At 43.8% G+C, this 14,988-nt stretch overlaps 2 protein-coding genes across 2 annotated transcripts in view; one reads left to right on the forward strand and one right to left on the reverse strand.

Annotated features, from left to right (window-relative positions):
* Positions 1-3,210: 3,210 nt before the first annotated feature.
* Positions 3,211-14,988, forward strand: part of SPON1 (spondin 1) — a 310,402-nt gene continuing 298,624 nt past the window's right edge. The window contains exon 1 of the mRNA XM_029582226.1: positions 3,211-3,568. Within this exon, the coding sequence (XP_029438086.1) occupies positions 3,544-3,568 (25 nt within the window). The 5' untranslated portion in view covers positions 3,211-3,543. The remainder of the gene's footprint in view (positions 3,569-14,988) is intronic.
* C17H11orf91 (chromosome 17 C11orf91 homolog) overlaps positions 5,655-14,988 on the reverse strand; it is a 37,305-nt gene continuing 27,971 nt past the window's right edge. Inside the window, exons 2-4 of the mRNA XM_029582227.1 lie at positions 13,882-14,014; positions 8,772-9,412; positions 5,655-6,001 (exon numbers count right to left, since the gene is read on the reverse strand). Of these exons, the coding sequence (XP_029438087.1) occupies positions 5,916-6,001; positions 8,772-9,120 (435 nt within the window). The 5' untranslated portion in view covers positions 9,121-9,412; positions 13,882-14,014 and the 3' untranslated portion in view covers positions 5,655-5,915. The remainder of the gene's footprint in view (positions 6,002-8,771; positions 9,413-13,881; positions 14,015-14,988) is intronic.

Consider the following 14,988-nt stretch of genomic DNA (forward strand, 5'->3'; position numbering starts at 1 on the left):
CGCAGAGGGAAGGGGGTGGAGATAAAAGCGGTAACAGAACTTTGAAAATTGTAGAATAAAACACCGAGGAGCCCTGCTGGCAAGATGATGGGAATGAATTGCAGCAGAAACCCGCACAGCACGACGGGCGTCGCCCCAAAAACAGCGTTGGCTTTCTAGAAGGCATTCAGATATCCTGGGCGGGGTGGTGAGTCCCATCCTAAACAGTACCGGGAGGTGGGGGGGGGGGGGGGGGGGGGGTGGAGATGACCTACATAGAAAGACCTCGGATACTTACAGTACCCGACTGCAATCCGCTTTGAAGTGCCTGGAAGGTGGAATATAAATAAATAAATGGATAGACCCAAGCTTTCATGAGATAAATGAAAGCAGAACAAAATAAAGCTATGGGGGGAAAATGTTTTATTATATGGTGTATGTGCATGGAAAAAAAATACTAAATCAGTTTTGCCAGTGCCTTGCACTGAATTATTGTATTTCCATCTAAAGTTATATGTAAACCGACGCGATATGATTTTTCATGAACATCGGTATATAAAACCTTTTAAATAAAATAAATAAATAAATTGCATGAGACCTTAGAGCAGTTAGATGTGTAAAAAAATAAACAATTAGACAGCAACTTTCAAACCGGCGTGTGGGGGCACTTGGGTGAGTGCGTGGGTTGGCGGGTACCCAGATAATGCACCATTTTATAACTTGCACGCACATGGGTGCCCAATTTTAAATGGGCATGCAAATCCCGATTCTACCGTATAAGTCAGGGCATTTTACAACGGGTGCGCGTGCAAGCCATGACCTGTTTCACCCACGTAAGCGTTAGGTCCTCCAAACCCCTCGGTTTGATAGCCTGCACTCCTCCCCCAGCTACCCCAGACCCTTTAAACCTTTCCAAAATGGCTTGGTTTGTTTGGTTTTTTTTACAACTTACACCTCCTCCATAGCAGAAGTAAACTTACGTAGCAGTGGGCCTGGGTGCATGGAGGGACACGTGACCATTTACTCGCATGTCTCTTGGCCACGCCCCTGAATTCCCATGCTCCGCCCAGACCATGCCCCCTGTATGGAATCGAGTGAGATGTGCACACAGTGGCAGGTACCTGCACATCTGGGCGGCTCTTAAAATTCTGTGGACGCGTGCAAGCCCGACTTGTGCATACGTCTGATTTTGGCACAGGCTGGGCTTTTAAAATTCATCCTTTAATGTCAGCGGGGGGGGCCTCCTCTCTAGCCATCTTTCTCATGTGCTGCAAATAGTTTGCAGCTCTGGGAACGTGAAGAACCTCCTCCTAACGGTCTGCCAGCGACAGGAATGTTACTCTTTGTCTACATCAAAACAGAAGTCAGACTAAATGGTGTGGAAATCACCTTTCCGTGCATTGAAAAGCAGAAGGCCTGCATTAAAAAAAAAAAAAAAAAAAAAAATCCATACAGGAGCTGCTGAATAAAGCCCAGCCAATTACAGGGAGAGAGAGAGAGAGAGATACCTGCTGAGCTATTCTTGAATTCATACTGCCATCTACTGTTCATGATCCTTCCTTGTACTGCATTTCCAAAAAACATTACACCTACTCATCCACCTTCCCAGACGACCACTCTGGAAGCTCTGAACTCAAGCCTTCCTTTTTTGGAGCAAATTAAAATTTCCGATCAGAGACGCCCCCCCCCCTGCACAGTACCTCACTTTAAACAACCCCTGCCCTCTACTCCATCTATCCCACTAGGCAGGGAAGGTTTCTCCTGGGGAGTTCTGCAAGCTATTTATCAATTCGGAAAAATTCTGCACATTTTTATATTTATCAAAATAGCACAATGTATGGCAATTCAGTGTCTGAGCAATTTATGGTTAAATCTTTTTTTTTTTTATTTGTTTCAAATAAAACCACATAGTACTGGATCACTGGTAAACTCTTTCCAGTATCCAGTTCAAGCAACAAGTAGCACAGTAATACTGTTACCCCCAACCATCTTCACCCCCCGCCCCCAGAGCAATTTAATTTAAAATATACAATAAAATGTAATTGCAGAATTTATGATCATTTCTATTGCAGAATTTTCCCGAGTATTCTTAAGACTACATAAAAACCCTCTCCCACTTCGCTTCCCTATTCCCCCTTGGCTGGTGGCTGGAACCTCCCTCCTCTCTTTCTCGCTCCCACTCCCTCCTCCCCACCCAGGCCCGATCCCGTCACACTTTCTCTTCCACCCCTCTCTTCCTTCACTCCTCCATATTCTCTCTCTCTCTGCAACACTTAGGATGGATCCTTCCCCGTGCCCAGTTTTACTGCTGCTGCAGATGTGTTGTTTACAGAGGGCAGCCACATTTTTTTTCGCTTGGCCATGGATGCCAAATTGCCTGGCCGAGGCTCTGAGAAGCAGGGGTGCTACAGCTGTGGTTTCGGTCTGCCTTATATTTTATTTATTTTAGATGTAGCGCACACCTTTCCGTTCATGAGGAGTTACATTCAGGTATTAAGTATTTCCCTGTCCTGAGAGGGCTTGCTGTCTGATAGGCCGATGAAACAATGTGCATTTGGCAGCGTGCACAGTTTAACCCTCAGCTGCGCGCGCTGCTTTTGTGTGCAAACTTTACTGCTGATGGAGCAAGGAGTTTTGCACACAAGGAAATGTGTGCACAGCAATGTGCATTTAAGTTAGCGCCCTTGCATGCAAATGCTATGCTAACGATGGCATTAGCTATTACCTCCCAATGCAGAGAGCTGCGCTGGCTTACCTCCTGTTTTCTTAGCACTGGAAACTTAACTCCTAGTTTGAGGTGGAATAAAGGTTCCGGGGTCCACAGGCAGAAAGTGGAGTTGCGGTGCTGAGACCTGTACTCAGTATTTTAGCTGCAGAAAACACAAAAAGCATGTTTTCCACATGTAAAATATGAGTTATGTGCACAGAATATGCTTTTTGTGCTGAAACATTTTTTGTGCACATAACTCATATTTTATGTACAGAAAACATGGTTTCTGTGCACAAAATCATGTTTTCCATGCATAAAATGTGTAGGGAGCCCTGGTGGGTTTCTACTAAAAGGAATGTACCAACTGTGTAGGGAGAGGAGAAGCATCTTTAGTTGCTCTGCAGCTCCCCCATGTGGGCTGCTGTGTTGGTTGCTCCTTACTGCTATAAAAAGGAGAAACAGCTAGAGGGGGGTGTGGTTTCTGAGCTGCCCTTTGAGGAAGCAGCTTGGGGGTTTTGCCTGCTCCTGTTCTGGCCCTTTCTGATCTGAAAGGAAGCACCCTTGGACCTTGAAGAGTAAGGTCTGGGTTGGAAAGAGGAAAGGGTGGCTCATCTTCTCTTTTGAGGAACTGTTTTGCCTCCTTTACCCACCTTTCCTTCACTTTTTGCTTGATCCAGCAACCAAATTCCCCAAAGGCCTAGGAGTTTTAAAGGAGTCTCTCAGGCAGAGAGAGAGATACAAGGCCCCATTAACCGGAGGAGTGGATTCTCATTCACTCAGGGGAGGAAGAGAGGAGGAGGAAAGGAGAACTGGGGCACCAGCACACATCATCAGGATATACTGCAGGAGCTTGGATGAGGAGGACTCATCTGAATCAAGGTATGACAAGTGGGCCCGTATTGTTTGCCATCTAAATTTAGTGAATAATCCTATGAGCTCCAAATCCCCCTCTGCAACTGGAAAGGGATGTGGACAGAAGAATAAAATTAAAACATCAGTAAAGAGTCACAGATATATTGGACTTTCTGCACACAAATCATACTTTGTATAGGTAAAACATAATTTGTGCACATAAACTATGTTTCCTGAGCATAAAATATGAGTGATGCACATAAGTCATGTTTTGCTGTGTGCTAAGCCATTTTTTTGGTTGGTGTGCATTTTATTTTTTTAACTCCTGATGCATTAGCATATTATTAGCTTACTGCATCAGGAGTTGGACAAAGAGCGGCTTGTGCATTAGGAAACTGTGCACTGAATTGCAGCGCTTGGTGTTAGTCCTCAGCTTTTGCATTGGTCCCTGAGTTTGTACCTCATGCTCACAAGGAGCAGCAGTGGGATTTGCATCCTGGCTTTCTTGGTTCACAGCCCCTGCTCTAACCGCTTATACTGCACTTGCTGTTTTTAAATGTTTGATAGGAGGGGGAGAAGGGCACTGAGAACTGTTAAGCTGGGTTCTGAACCAGGAATTTAGGGCATTCACTTGAGTGCTACGCCAGCTAACTGCTCATCGTACAGCCTAACACTGAGGCTTGCTAGGAATGTGTAGCAAGCTGTGTAACCAATGCCTCATAAATCTCCCCTGCGATACAAAAACAAGCAATACCTTCATGTGAACATGTCCTGGCTAGTTTCTGGTTCCATAAGGCACCTTGTGTTGCGTTGATATGCAGGACTGATAAACAGCCCGTTGTGTTTTCAGAGATCCCTCCTACAGCAGAGACACATTGGTGACCATTGTGTTCCTATCATCGTCTCAAGTGCTGGGTAAAAATACACAATTCTGTATTAAGGGCCAGATTTTAGGTAAAGCAGTGTGGCCGCCACATGCATGCCTTTTATGATTCACTTATACTTTCTGGTAATGTTGTCTTTTGCTAATTCTATTCTGACCCGCGACAGAAAGCATTAACTGTCAAAAGCAAGCCAAGAAATACTATTAAGTTAGTCCAATGCAAAGGACTTAGATTATATCACTTTTATTTGTTAACCTTTTTTTTTTCTGGCAAGATTTCACGTTGCTTGACTACGAAACCATGGCTTATTTCCTTTCATGCTTTTGAACAAGTAAAATCTCTATCTTAACTTAAAGAGCAAGTCTGTATGATGAAAATTCAACATGCTGCTGTCACCAAGGCTAATATCCTTCTACACTATAAACTAGAAGCAGCAAACTTCCTCGTCTTGGCTGCGCTGATTTTCAGTGCTAGCGGGATAAGTTTAGTTGCTCAGTTCTGAGCATACTGAATTCAGCTGGCCATAATTTGCTGCCAAGATTTAACTCATTTTTAGATAAAAATCTCCACTGCCTAGGTACAAGTGAATATGAGCGTAATTTAGCTAAATGTTAGGCACCCTGGCCTTATTTGAAATTTGACTCGAAAGTGATAAAAGGGAAGTCCATATCGTTGTGATGCATTTAGTAATGTACAGTAAAATTATTCTTCTGCAAGTTCTAGTAAAAACTGAGCTACCTGCATGGGTTATATTTGGCATATTTTTTTTTGTCCCTAACTATTAATGAGGGAGCACCCACTGCTATATTAGCAGTATTGGGGGGTGAACGACACCACCACAGTTACAATCCCATCATAAAGTGCAGAGACCGCGGACAGATTACTGCTATTTCTCGCTTCTGTAGCGCTGAACCAGATGCACTGCTGCATCTCCAGTAAGGGTCAGAAGCTTTGGCGCTGGTCTCTTTGTGGTTCGGTTCACCTTTTTGCTTTTTGCTTAGTCTGCTGGCAAGACTGCATTGCCGCTTTTGCTGGACAGAGCAGATTGGCCATATCGTCACAAGTTTCTATGTTTAGGACTAAAAAAAGCATTGAAATAAAGACACAGCACACTCTTTCGCCTCAGGATTGTTTTATTTTATGTCAGCAGACGGGACATTCGCATGTCACATGCAAATCAATTATAAGTTTGCAAATAGCATGAGAAAACTCTGCTAAACAGTAGACAGATTATATGCAAGTTTAGAATTAGTTTTGTCTGTTTTTTTTTTTTTTTTGCAGATGAAATGAAATAGGCCTCGACTTTGATAAATTGAGTAGAGTTAAAATGCTGACTATGGCATACTAACCGAATTCTGTGTAAAGAGAGCGTACATGCGCAGAGTAGTATAATATTGCATCGGATAAAGCATCAGATACAGATAAAGGCAGAAATCTCATCAAACAAGGAAGATTGTGATCTAGGGACACGGAGCCAGCCTGAGGGCTTCCTAGCATGGCAGAGTCATTTTCTTCAGATGTCGCACACTGGGCATATTTTGCATTTTTTCATCTTTTAGAGCCTTCAAAAACTTATCTAGAAAGAGAGAATGAAAAAGCAAGCATGTAAAGCAGGCATAACACTGCATGATGTTACCGAGTTAGGGTACCACAGAAGAAGAGAGTGAAGTCGCACATTTCCTTGGCATTTCCCGACTAGAAAACTTAAGCAGCCCTGCTAAGTAAGGCCGAGTCGGATCCCAGTGGCAGCACTGGATGGTTTTGGCTCTTTCCCAGTGATGGCATCGGAGAATGTGTCCCTCCTGTGCCGACTCTCTCCTGGTGACGGCAGTGGATAATATGCTCCTCCTATATTATCTCCTGGTTGTGGCAGCAGATATGCCCCCCTCCATTGCTAACGGTCTTCTGGTGATGGCATCGGATATTACTCTTTCCCCCCCCCCCCCCCCCCCCCCCCCCCCCCCCCCGTGACAGCAATGGATATTATACCCCTCCCTCGCAGTCTCTGTCCCAGTGATAACAGCGGTTAACGTGCCCCTCTCTCACGGACTCTCCTGGTGGCGGCAGTGGATGATATGGCCTTCCTTCAACGATTTAACTATCCTATCATGTCGATCGCTCTACTTTAACCCTCCTTCTCTGAATCTGCTCCAGACAGCCTCAGATAGTAAGCACATCCTTCTCTTACTGAACGTCTCCAAGTGATAGCCTCAGATAGTTTTTAGGGTGTGGAATTTGTTTTTAATGAAAGACAACATTGCAACGAATGAGGTCATTTTCAGTTTGTTCTAAATGGAACAAATTGAAAATAGCCTTCTATGAGAATACCTGAAAATGTTTTGGGTATTTTTGAATTCTTGGCGGTTGCGTTTTTTTTGGTTTTTTTTTTTAAAGGGGCCTTGTTCCAGGGCCCTCCCCATGCAAATTTGCCAGGACCTGGGAGCTCCCACTTGCCCTGTAAATGGGCAGGAGCAAGGCTCACTCCTGTCCAAGTCCTAGCACTTTGCCATCTGCTTGGAGGACAGCACCAAAGGGGGCATCACTTGGCTGCCTTCCACCGGCGTGCCTGGCGCCATTTTGAGGTACATTTCTATGGACGTATAGCACAGTGGCACTGGCCACATTGGAGGAAGACACTAAAGTGATGCCACTCTTTTCTGCAATGCACCGGGACCAAGGCAGGCGCAGCCGAACCTCGCTCCTGCCCCTCTTACAGCTGGATCCAGTAAGGGGGAGGCCAGGGAAGAGAGCTCAGGGCACCAGACCCAGCCTAAGCCTTGACACTGGGTGTTCATGCCATTGTTATTGGGCCGATCTCCTCTCCGTTTACAGCTGAATCTGGGAAGAGGGGAAGTGGGGGGCCAGTGTGAGATCTTCCCAGCACCGGCAGCTTGAAGGAGAGTGAGGGCCCCAGCTCTGGCCTAGGTCTTGGCAGCAGGCCCAGGAAGTTTGTTTTTTTTTTTAACCCGGGAGGTCTGCCAGGGCCACCAAAGGCCTGTTTTATTTTTATTGCTTTGTTTTTTTTGTTTGGGGATTTTTGTTTGTTTTTTTTTTTTTTCAGTTTGCCACATGAACTGAACCAAAAAAACACATTGAACAAACTGAATAAAAATGAAATCTCTTAAAATGAAAACATGAACTGAACGTTTTGGGACTGCATATCCCTGGATAGTATTTCCTTCTCTCCCTGAATCTCTCTTGCACGCCCTCATGGTCTGGGATTGTTTTTCCCCAGGAGATGGCACTTAAAGTGACTTGACAACAGTGCAGAATGTTGAGCAATAGACAACCTAGTGGAGATTAATAAGACAAGAACATATAAACACAGATGGGAATGAACAGTTTAGATACACCAGCCCTGGTCAACAATGTGGGTCATAAGGGTTTGCTTTCTGATTTCAGTTTTCAAAAGCTCTTGAGTTATTAATCTAGGCAGACTAATGCATGCTATGGGCTTGGTTTTCTGTATAATTATAGAGTAAACAGATGATATGAGACCCAAGGTCAGAAGAGTTTAAAACAGGCTACAATAAAAATGCTTTTCATTTTTGTAATGCTACTGGATGTATGCAAAGGCCTTACAATCTAAGTAGGTTCCTGAGACTACATGAGGTAAAATGAGTTGCCCTATGTCAGAATGAATATTTGTTTATTTAATATTTTACAGTTTCCAGCAGTGCTGCTCAGTGCAGATTACATTGCATTCATAAAAACCTAAAACAAACTTACACACATTAATAAAAAATGGAAAATCACAAACCTAAAAATAAAACTTCAAAGTGTTGGTGGGAGAAGTGGGATTTGAACCCTGGTTTGCAGCCTATTGCTCTGATCACGAGTCAACTCCTCCCTCCTGCCTTTTGTTTTATCTGAAACTAAAAACCTCCTGAGCAAAACAGAAGACCTATGAATAAGACTAAAGGAAAGAAGAAAAGAGCTGAGATCTAATCAAGTTGACAGAGAGTGCTGGGAAAAGCATAATTTACCCCATCCTAGATGACCTATGCACTCTTCAGGAAATGTCTCAATAGGGGGCAGCGAGGGGGGGGGGGAGGGATTTTGAAGGATCAGTAATCTTGATTGGAAAATCTGCTTCTGGTCCAGGTATTTGCCCATCACCAGTGTTTATTTATTGCTGATCATTTGAAGATAATACTCAAATAAGAGAAAAGGCAAAATTTACTGAATTTGTATGAAGAGCCCTGCTTGCTGGAAAAACCCATGCATCAGAAGCAGAGTTGTCAGAACCTCTTTTATTCTTTACGTCAAGCAATCGGGTTAGCGGAGACCTAAATGTTCAGATGACAGACTGTTGAGTGGAAAAGGAATATCTTTTTTTTACTCACATTGTTTTGAATCAAAGCCATCCCCGGTGATGGTAAGCAGCTCCAGCTCCTTTATTTTAATCTCCAGCTCGCACATTTCATCCAGGTGGCCGGCCTCGGGGGTAAAGTCTGCCCCCAGTGGTGTAGAGAAGAACTGCAGGGGCTCGTACAGGATCTCGGCTAAGCCGGGCGGCCAGGGCGAGCTCTCCACCGCCAGGCTCTGGGGCTGGTGATGGCCCTTTAAGGGTAGGAAGAGGTTCTTCCAGATGTTAAAATCATTCACTGGAGATGTGGAGACACTTCTGTCGTACAGGGAAGGGAAATAAATCGGAGTGCGCTTGTTCATACTGCAGGCTTTCCCTCTGTCCATGCGCCTTTCTAACAAATCACAGCAAGGATTACTCTGGTTGTAATTTAAAATCCTCCTTCCATGGAGATTTCAGAAGCGGAATGCTTAGATGGAATGTGCTTTTGTCACTTAGAATCCGGGGGAACAGCGCTGACCTCCGCGTCATCCAGCGACCGGGTCTCCGGCTCTTCTCGCCATGGCTCTTGCTGAAGTCTCTCTCAAGTTGTTTCAACAGAACGTCTGAATTATTATTATTATTATTTTTTTTAATTTCAACAGCAGATGCAGGAGGGCTGTAAGGAATTCAGTGTCCCTAGATGGAGGGGGGGGAAAAAAAGGGTTGAGGGAAATCAGAGTGAAACAAATATTTAGCAGCCGTCAATAAAGTAGAAGAGAGATTCAAGAGTTAAAGGGGTTTGCATTGGAAGGAGGCTCGGATGAAATCTGAGGAAACGCCGCTTTACTGAGGAGGTGTTGGATGATGGAAGTGACAAAATTCAAGTATGGCGGTAACATGGAAAAGCCCGCCTGCTTCTTTAGAGTCGGAAGTGTGTTTTTTTTTTTTGTTTTTTTTTTAAGGCATTCAAGAAAATATTAAAAGCCTATTTATTTGAGAAGGCTTTTATGTAAGTTCTACATGCTGCAGAGGCACATGTGGTGTTCTATGTGTTTGGTTTATGTATGACTGTATTGTTGTAAGTCACCGAGGATCTTAGCATGGCCTAAAAGTGATTAAAATAAGTAAAACATACTCAGGTCAGATACTGAGAGAGGTGGGTGAGGGGAGAGAGAGCAGATGCCGGGAAGAAAGGAGATTGGAGATCCCTGTTATGATTTAGGTATGGAAATACATATGCTAATACACCCAGCAGGCCTAAAGGGGATGATGACAAAGCCAATATGCAGAGCAGAGGTCTGGCCACATGAAGCTCCCAGGGACAGGTGGCAAGGTTAGGCAGCCAGGAGCAGCAGGAGGGCACAGGCTAGGTATGCTCTCATGTATAATTAGGTAAGGTAGCAGCATGAGCTGGGCTACATTCCCTAGCTAACTGTCAAAAGGATAAGGAGTATCCTCCGGCAAGTGGTAAAGCTTGTAAGACTGACAGCTGGGAGATCTCCTTTGGTCCAGAGAGGACAAGGAAGGGTAATGACCAAATTTGGAGTGTAGGCAGGGGCAACTGGGTGGGCCAAATGGTCCTCATTTGAGAGCCCTACTGTCAAGAATTTTGCTGTAGAATGGGATGAAACCAATTGGAAATGTTAACCCTTGTGCAGAAAAGTAAATGTGGCTTTTGATATTCACAATGAATAAGATTATCTAGAGTATTATAAAAGAGTTATAGCTATGCTTTCTACCCATTACTGAGAGATGATGCATTGAAGGGGCTATGATGGTCTGAAAAGTGCATTATGCGGTTTTTTGTTTTGCATGTTCTTATTGTGTTTATGATTTTATTTTTATACATTGTATGCTTTTATGTGTTTTTATATATGTAACTTTGTAATCTGTATTGAGCCATATGGAAATTGTGGAATATAAGCTGGATAAATAAGATAAGATGCTGGCGCCAACTTTTCAAAATGGGTGTGCTAAACAGCCCTAGAAATGGTGAAGGATTTTCTTCAGTATGGGGGGTGCTCAAGCACTCACTGCACCCATAGAGCTGGTGCCTGTGCTGCACATCTTGAAATGAAAAATGAAACCGGCCTTTTGTGGACAGCATTAAAATCCTTTATTGGTCTGTGAGCAAGTGGGCTTTGTGTGGTGGGTAGGTCAGCAGTGGCTGGAATAGGTGATAGTCCACTCCCCAGAGGTTATACGGAGTCTTCCAGTGCAAGGGTCAGCCTGAAGGCTCTCTCAAGTTTCAAGGCAGAGAAAAGGACTGAGAATTGGGAGACATCTGTCATGGCTTGGTACATCCCTTTCACCCTCACACTCATGTCAGTTTTCGTTAACGGGCTTGTGGCCTGGGCCTGCCCTGGGATTTGGAAATAACGCCAGCCCTTAAGCAATCTGTCCGAAGGCATCAGAAAGTGTCAAACGAAAACACAGCAGCCATATAAAATACGAACCAAAAGAGAGAAAATAGAAGTAGTAACAACAAAATAGTTCAGTACAATATTTTGATAGAGAAGCAATAGATCCTATCACATGAAAACTGTATGAATCTGGCAGCAAATCAGGAGCAAGAACGTGGAGGGAGCTACAGGTAAAAGAACCAAGGAAAAAACTACGGATCTTGTAGTTGTACCGTCGGTGCCTGAGAATCCCTTGCCTCCATCAATACCACCAGGAAAGCCCCACTATAAAGATGTATTCATGAACCTCTGGTGGGCCCATTGATGCACGTACGACTCCTCTGCAAGAACATTTTGATTCTCATCCTTCTCACTCTCAACAAAATATAATGAGGCCTTAATCCGGACCACTTTTGACTTATTTAGATAAACGCTAATATCTGAAAATCAGTGGCACTTATCTTTATCTGGCTAAAATGTGTTTGCTAGTGGCGTATTGAGGGTGTTCCTGGGTGGGGATGAGTTAGCTGGGAAACGTAGCTGGCTAGCTCCAGTATTTGGAGAGAGCCAAAAAAAACCATTTATTCAGCCAACTCTAGCCCCAGGAGCATGTTTTAAAGTTATCTGGAAATGTGTTCCTGGAACTTTAAGCTTATGTGTGACCATATTAAAAAAAATATACCCACGTTAAGTGCCAGAAGAGTTTAAGCCTCCCCCAAGTGGATTTCAAAATCCGACTTAGAGGCCTGTGCTCCTTACCCCCCTAATCTCCCAAAAAAGAGATTAAAAAGTGGCGGACCGAAAGACCCGAGGAGGCAGGCCAGCCCCCCTCTCAGTGATTCAAATGGTTTTTTTATCTCGTATAAGGGAGTCCCCTCCCTCCTTGGGCGGCACCTCCAAATGGTGAAGGCTGCTGGAGCCGCAGTAGAAGCGTCCTGTGTTGCCTTGTATCATGACCTTGAGGGTTGGGGCTAGGGGCTGCGCCACAGTCAGCATTGGAGTTGACTTGAGGGGGTGAAAGGAGAAGGGGGAACTTGTATAGTCCTGCAAGCTTTCCTCTCCAAGGATTGCTCACTTAGATCTTTCCTTATCCCTGGCAGACTGATCAAGGAGGAGTCTTTGCTGCCACCCGGTGGCCTGACCCAGAAGACTGAAGTTTTGGAGAAGAGTAGATTTTTGAAGAAGTTTGGCGTGAATATGTTTTTTTTTCCTATTTTTGACCCTGTGGTCCTCTGTTTCTAAAGGGCTGGGATCTTTGTGCCCAGTAAACAGTAAAGGGTGAGGATGTTAGGGGAATGTTTGATGAGGAGTTTACTCTACTCTAGCCCTGATCACTTCCCCCATCCACCCCCCTGGTCATCATTATTTCACCCACTCCACTGGTGCAACCATCTTCCTTCCTTCCCCTCCTACTTGGCATCATCATCATAATCATCTCTCCTCAACTCCACTGGTGCAGTCATCTCACCCCCATCCACTCCACGCAGCTTAAAACTCAAAACTAAAAAAACCCCAAGAATTTTAGAAATTAAGTAGATCAGGATCCTGCAGATTTCCTTTGGTACCTTATTCCAATTTGCAGGGGCAGCTTAGAAGAATACCTGCTTACATGTTTCCACTAGCCTAGATTCTTTAAATATTTTTTTATTCTTTCATTCTGAACAGTTCATGTTAGCTGAAGGGTAATATTTTTTTTTATTTATTGCTGGATATGTAGTGGCCTTGATGAAAATCACAAATCCATCTTTTGTTTGTCTCATGATGGTTGAACATTGCGGTTTCCATTATTTATTGACTCCTGACCCTGGGAGATGGGGAAAGCTCTTAGACCATATTGACAGTAAGTATATCATTGGCAGTAAATTGATTCTGGGTAGGTTCTGAAGTTTCCATCTCCCGCTGTCTGACCTCCATGGTCTCTACTGGAAGCTAACTTTTACTGACTGAATCCATGCTCCTGCATTATTAGGCAGTGCATATTCTCTGTGTATATTTATTAGCTTTTGTTTATTAAGAAAACATGATCCAGTGAAGTGGTTAATACTATCCTTGGAGGAGGGCACAGGCAAAGCAAAGATTCTTATAGTAATGGTAGTCCACAGAATGCAGACAAGTTTGAAAACTGGGTAATCTGATACCTGAAATTATTGAAATTGAACTGGTTGTTATGGTACTTTTTTGAGAAGCACATTGTTATGTAAGTGATTGTATCAATGCTTTTTTACTTTCTAGTGGATATAATCTCCGTTGTGAATGAGTACAACTAGAACCTGTTGGACTGGGGTGGCATGGCCTTGGAGACGTATTCTACACGTATAGAAAACTCCAAAAGCAGTGCCAATGTAATTTTTAGGAAAATATATGTATATTATCCACATAATATCTATGTGCAGTAATATAGGGTTGGGAAAACTAATTTTTTGAATAGAGGAACAAAAGATTTATAAGGGCACTTTTTAATAGCTGAGTAGATTCTTCATGTAAACTTTGGCATTCAAATGTAAGGCACAGTCAATTGCTTTGCTCGACACTTGATAGTATTCTTGCATTGATTGTAAGGTTTGTAGTGTGATTACATCATATCTGCAAATGGCAGGGAAGCAAGGTACTGCCATAGGGTAAGTAGTATGAACATAACTGAAAACAAGGCATCCGAAAAAATAAACCAGGTACAAAAATAAATATTTGATTCTTGCTGATTAGGTGTTTCCAATTATTCTTAGATATCACGTGTCTGTGGTTGAAGAGCTAGTTTACAATTACCTTTTAAAAAGGCTGTGTCTGTGGTGCAATTTAAGTGCTTTACCATCATCCTGCCAGCAGATGTCGCAGTTGAGTGCTGTTTTACTACCATACACCAGGCACATATATTGGAGGTTTTTCTCCCATTTTGTGTCTATGGAGAAAATGTACAATTCCTGGTTTGGTCTTGCCAACTTAACACGGTGACTTTCAGTTCATTTATTGCAATATTTTATTTTAAACATTTCAATACAACATGTACAGAGGCATGATCCTTTTCAATTCTGCACTGAATTTTATGACAATGTATACAGCAGATCAATGAAAAAAAAGATAATTAATGAAATTTCTTAGTGATCAAGGAAGACATAGACTTTAGGGCTGAATTTTCAAATGCATTTATGGGACAGGGAGACTAACTTTCAAGCATCTTCGCAGTACTGGATTTGCACTTGCAAGAGGACACGTGGAAATTTATCCTGGTATTTTATAAACTGTAGAGCGGATTGCTGCATGGTTGATAAAAATACAGCGTGGTTCTGCTGCAAAAGTACGCAGATGTTTCATTACACGTGGATATTTGTGATGCAACGATAGTGCATACTTTGTCTATTTTATAAAAGATATGCGCTTGTATATTATGCGCAAAAAATATATATAACCTGTACACTTAAAAACCCTGATTTCTACATGGAGGCAGGTATATTTTAAAGCATGCACATGCTGAGGTAGATCTTCAAAAGTTACGCGAGCTCGTACTTTTGTTCGCGCAGCAGGCGTGAACAAAAGTACGCTGGATTTTATAAGATACACGCGTAGCCGCGTGTATCTTACAAAATCCGGGGTCGGCGCGCGCAAGGCTGCGCAAAATCGGCAGCCTGCCTCCGTTCCCTCAGGCCGCTCCGATTTCGGAGTGGCCTCGGAGGGAACTTTCCTTCGCCCTCCCCCCACATTCCCCTACCTAACCCACCCCCTTACCTTTGCTGAAAGCAGGCGTAACTTTGCGTGCGCCGGCTGGCAGCCCCGCTCCGTCCTCCGGTCCCGGGGGCTGGTCTGGAGGCCTCGACCACGCCCCCGGGCCGGCGCCACGCCCCGGGCCCGCCCCCGAAACGCTGCGTCGTTTCGGGA

Source organism: Rhinatrema bivittatum, chromosome 17, assembly GCF_901001135.1.
Source record: "Rhinatrema bivittatum chromosome 17, aRhiBiv1.1, whole genome shotgun sequence".
Lineage (NCBI taxonomy): Eukaryota > Metazoa > Chordata > Amphibia > Gymnophiona > Rhinatrematidae > Rhinatrema > Rhinatrema bivittatum.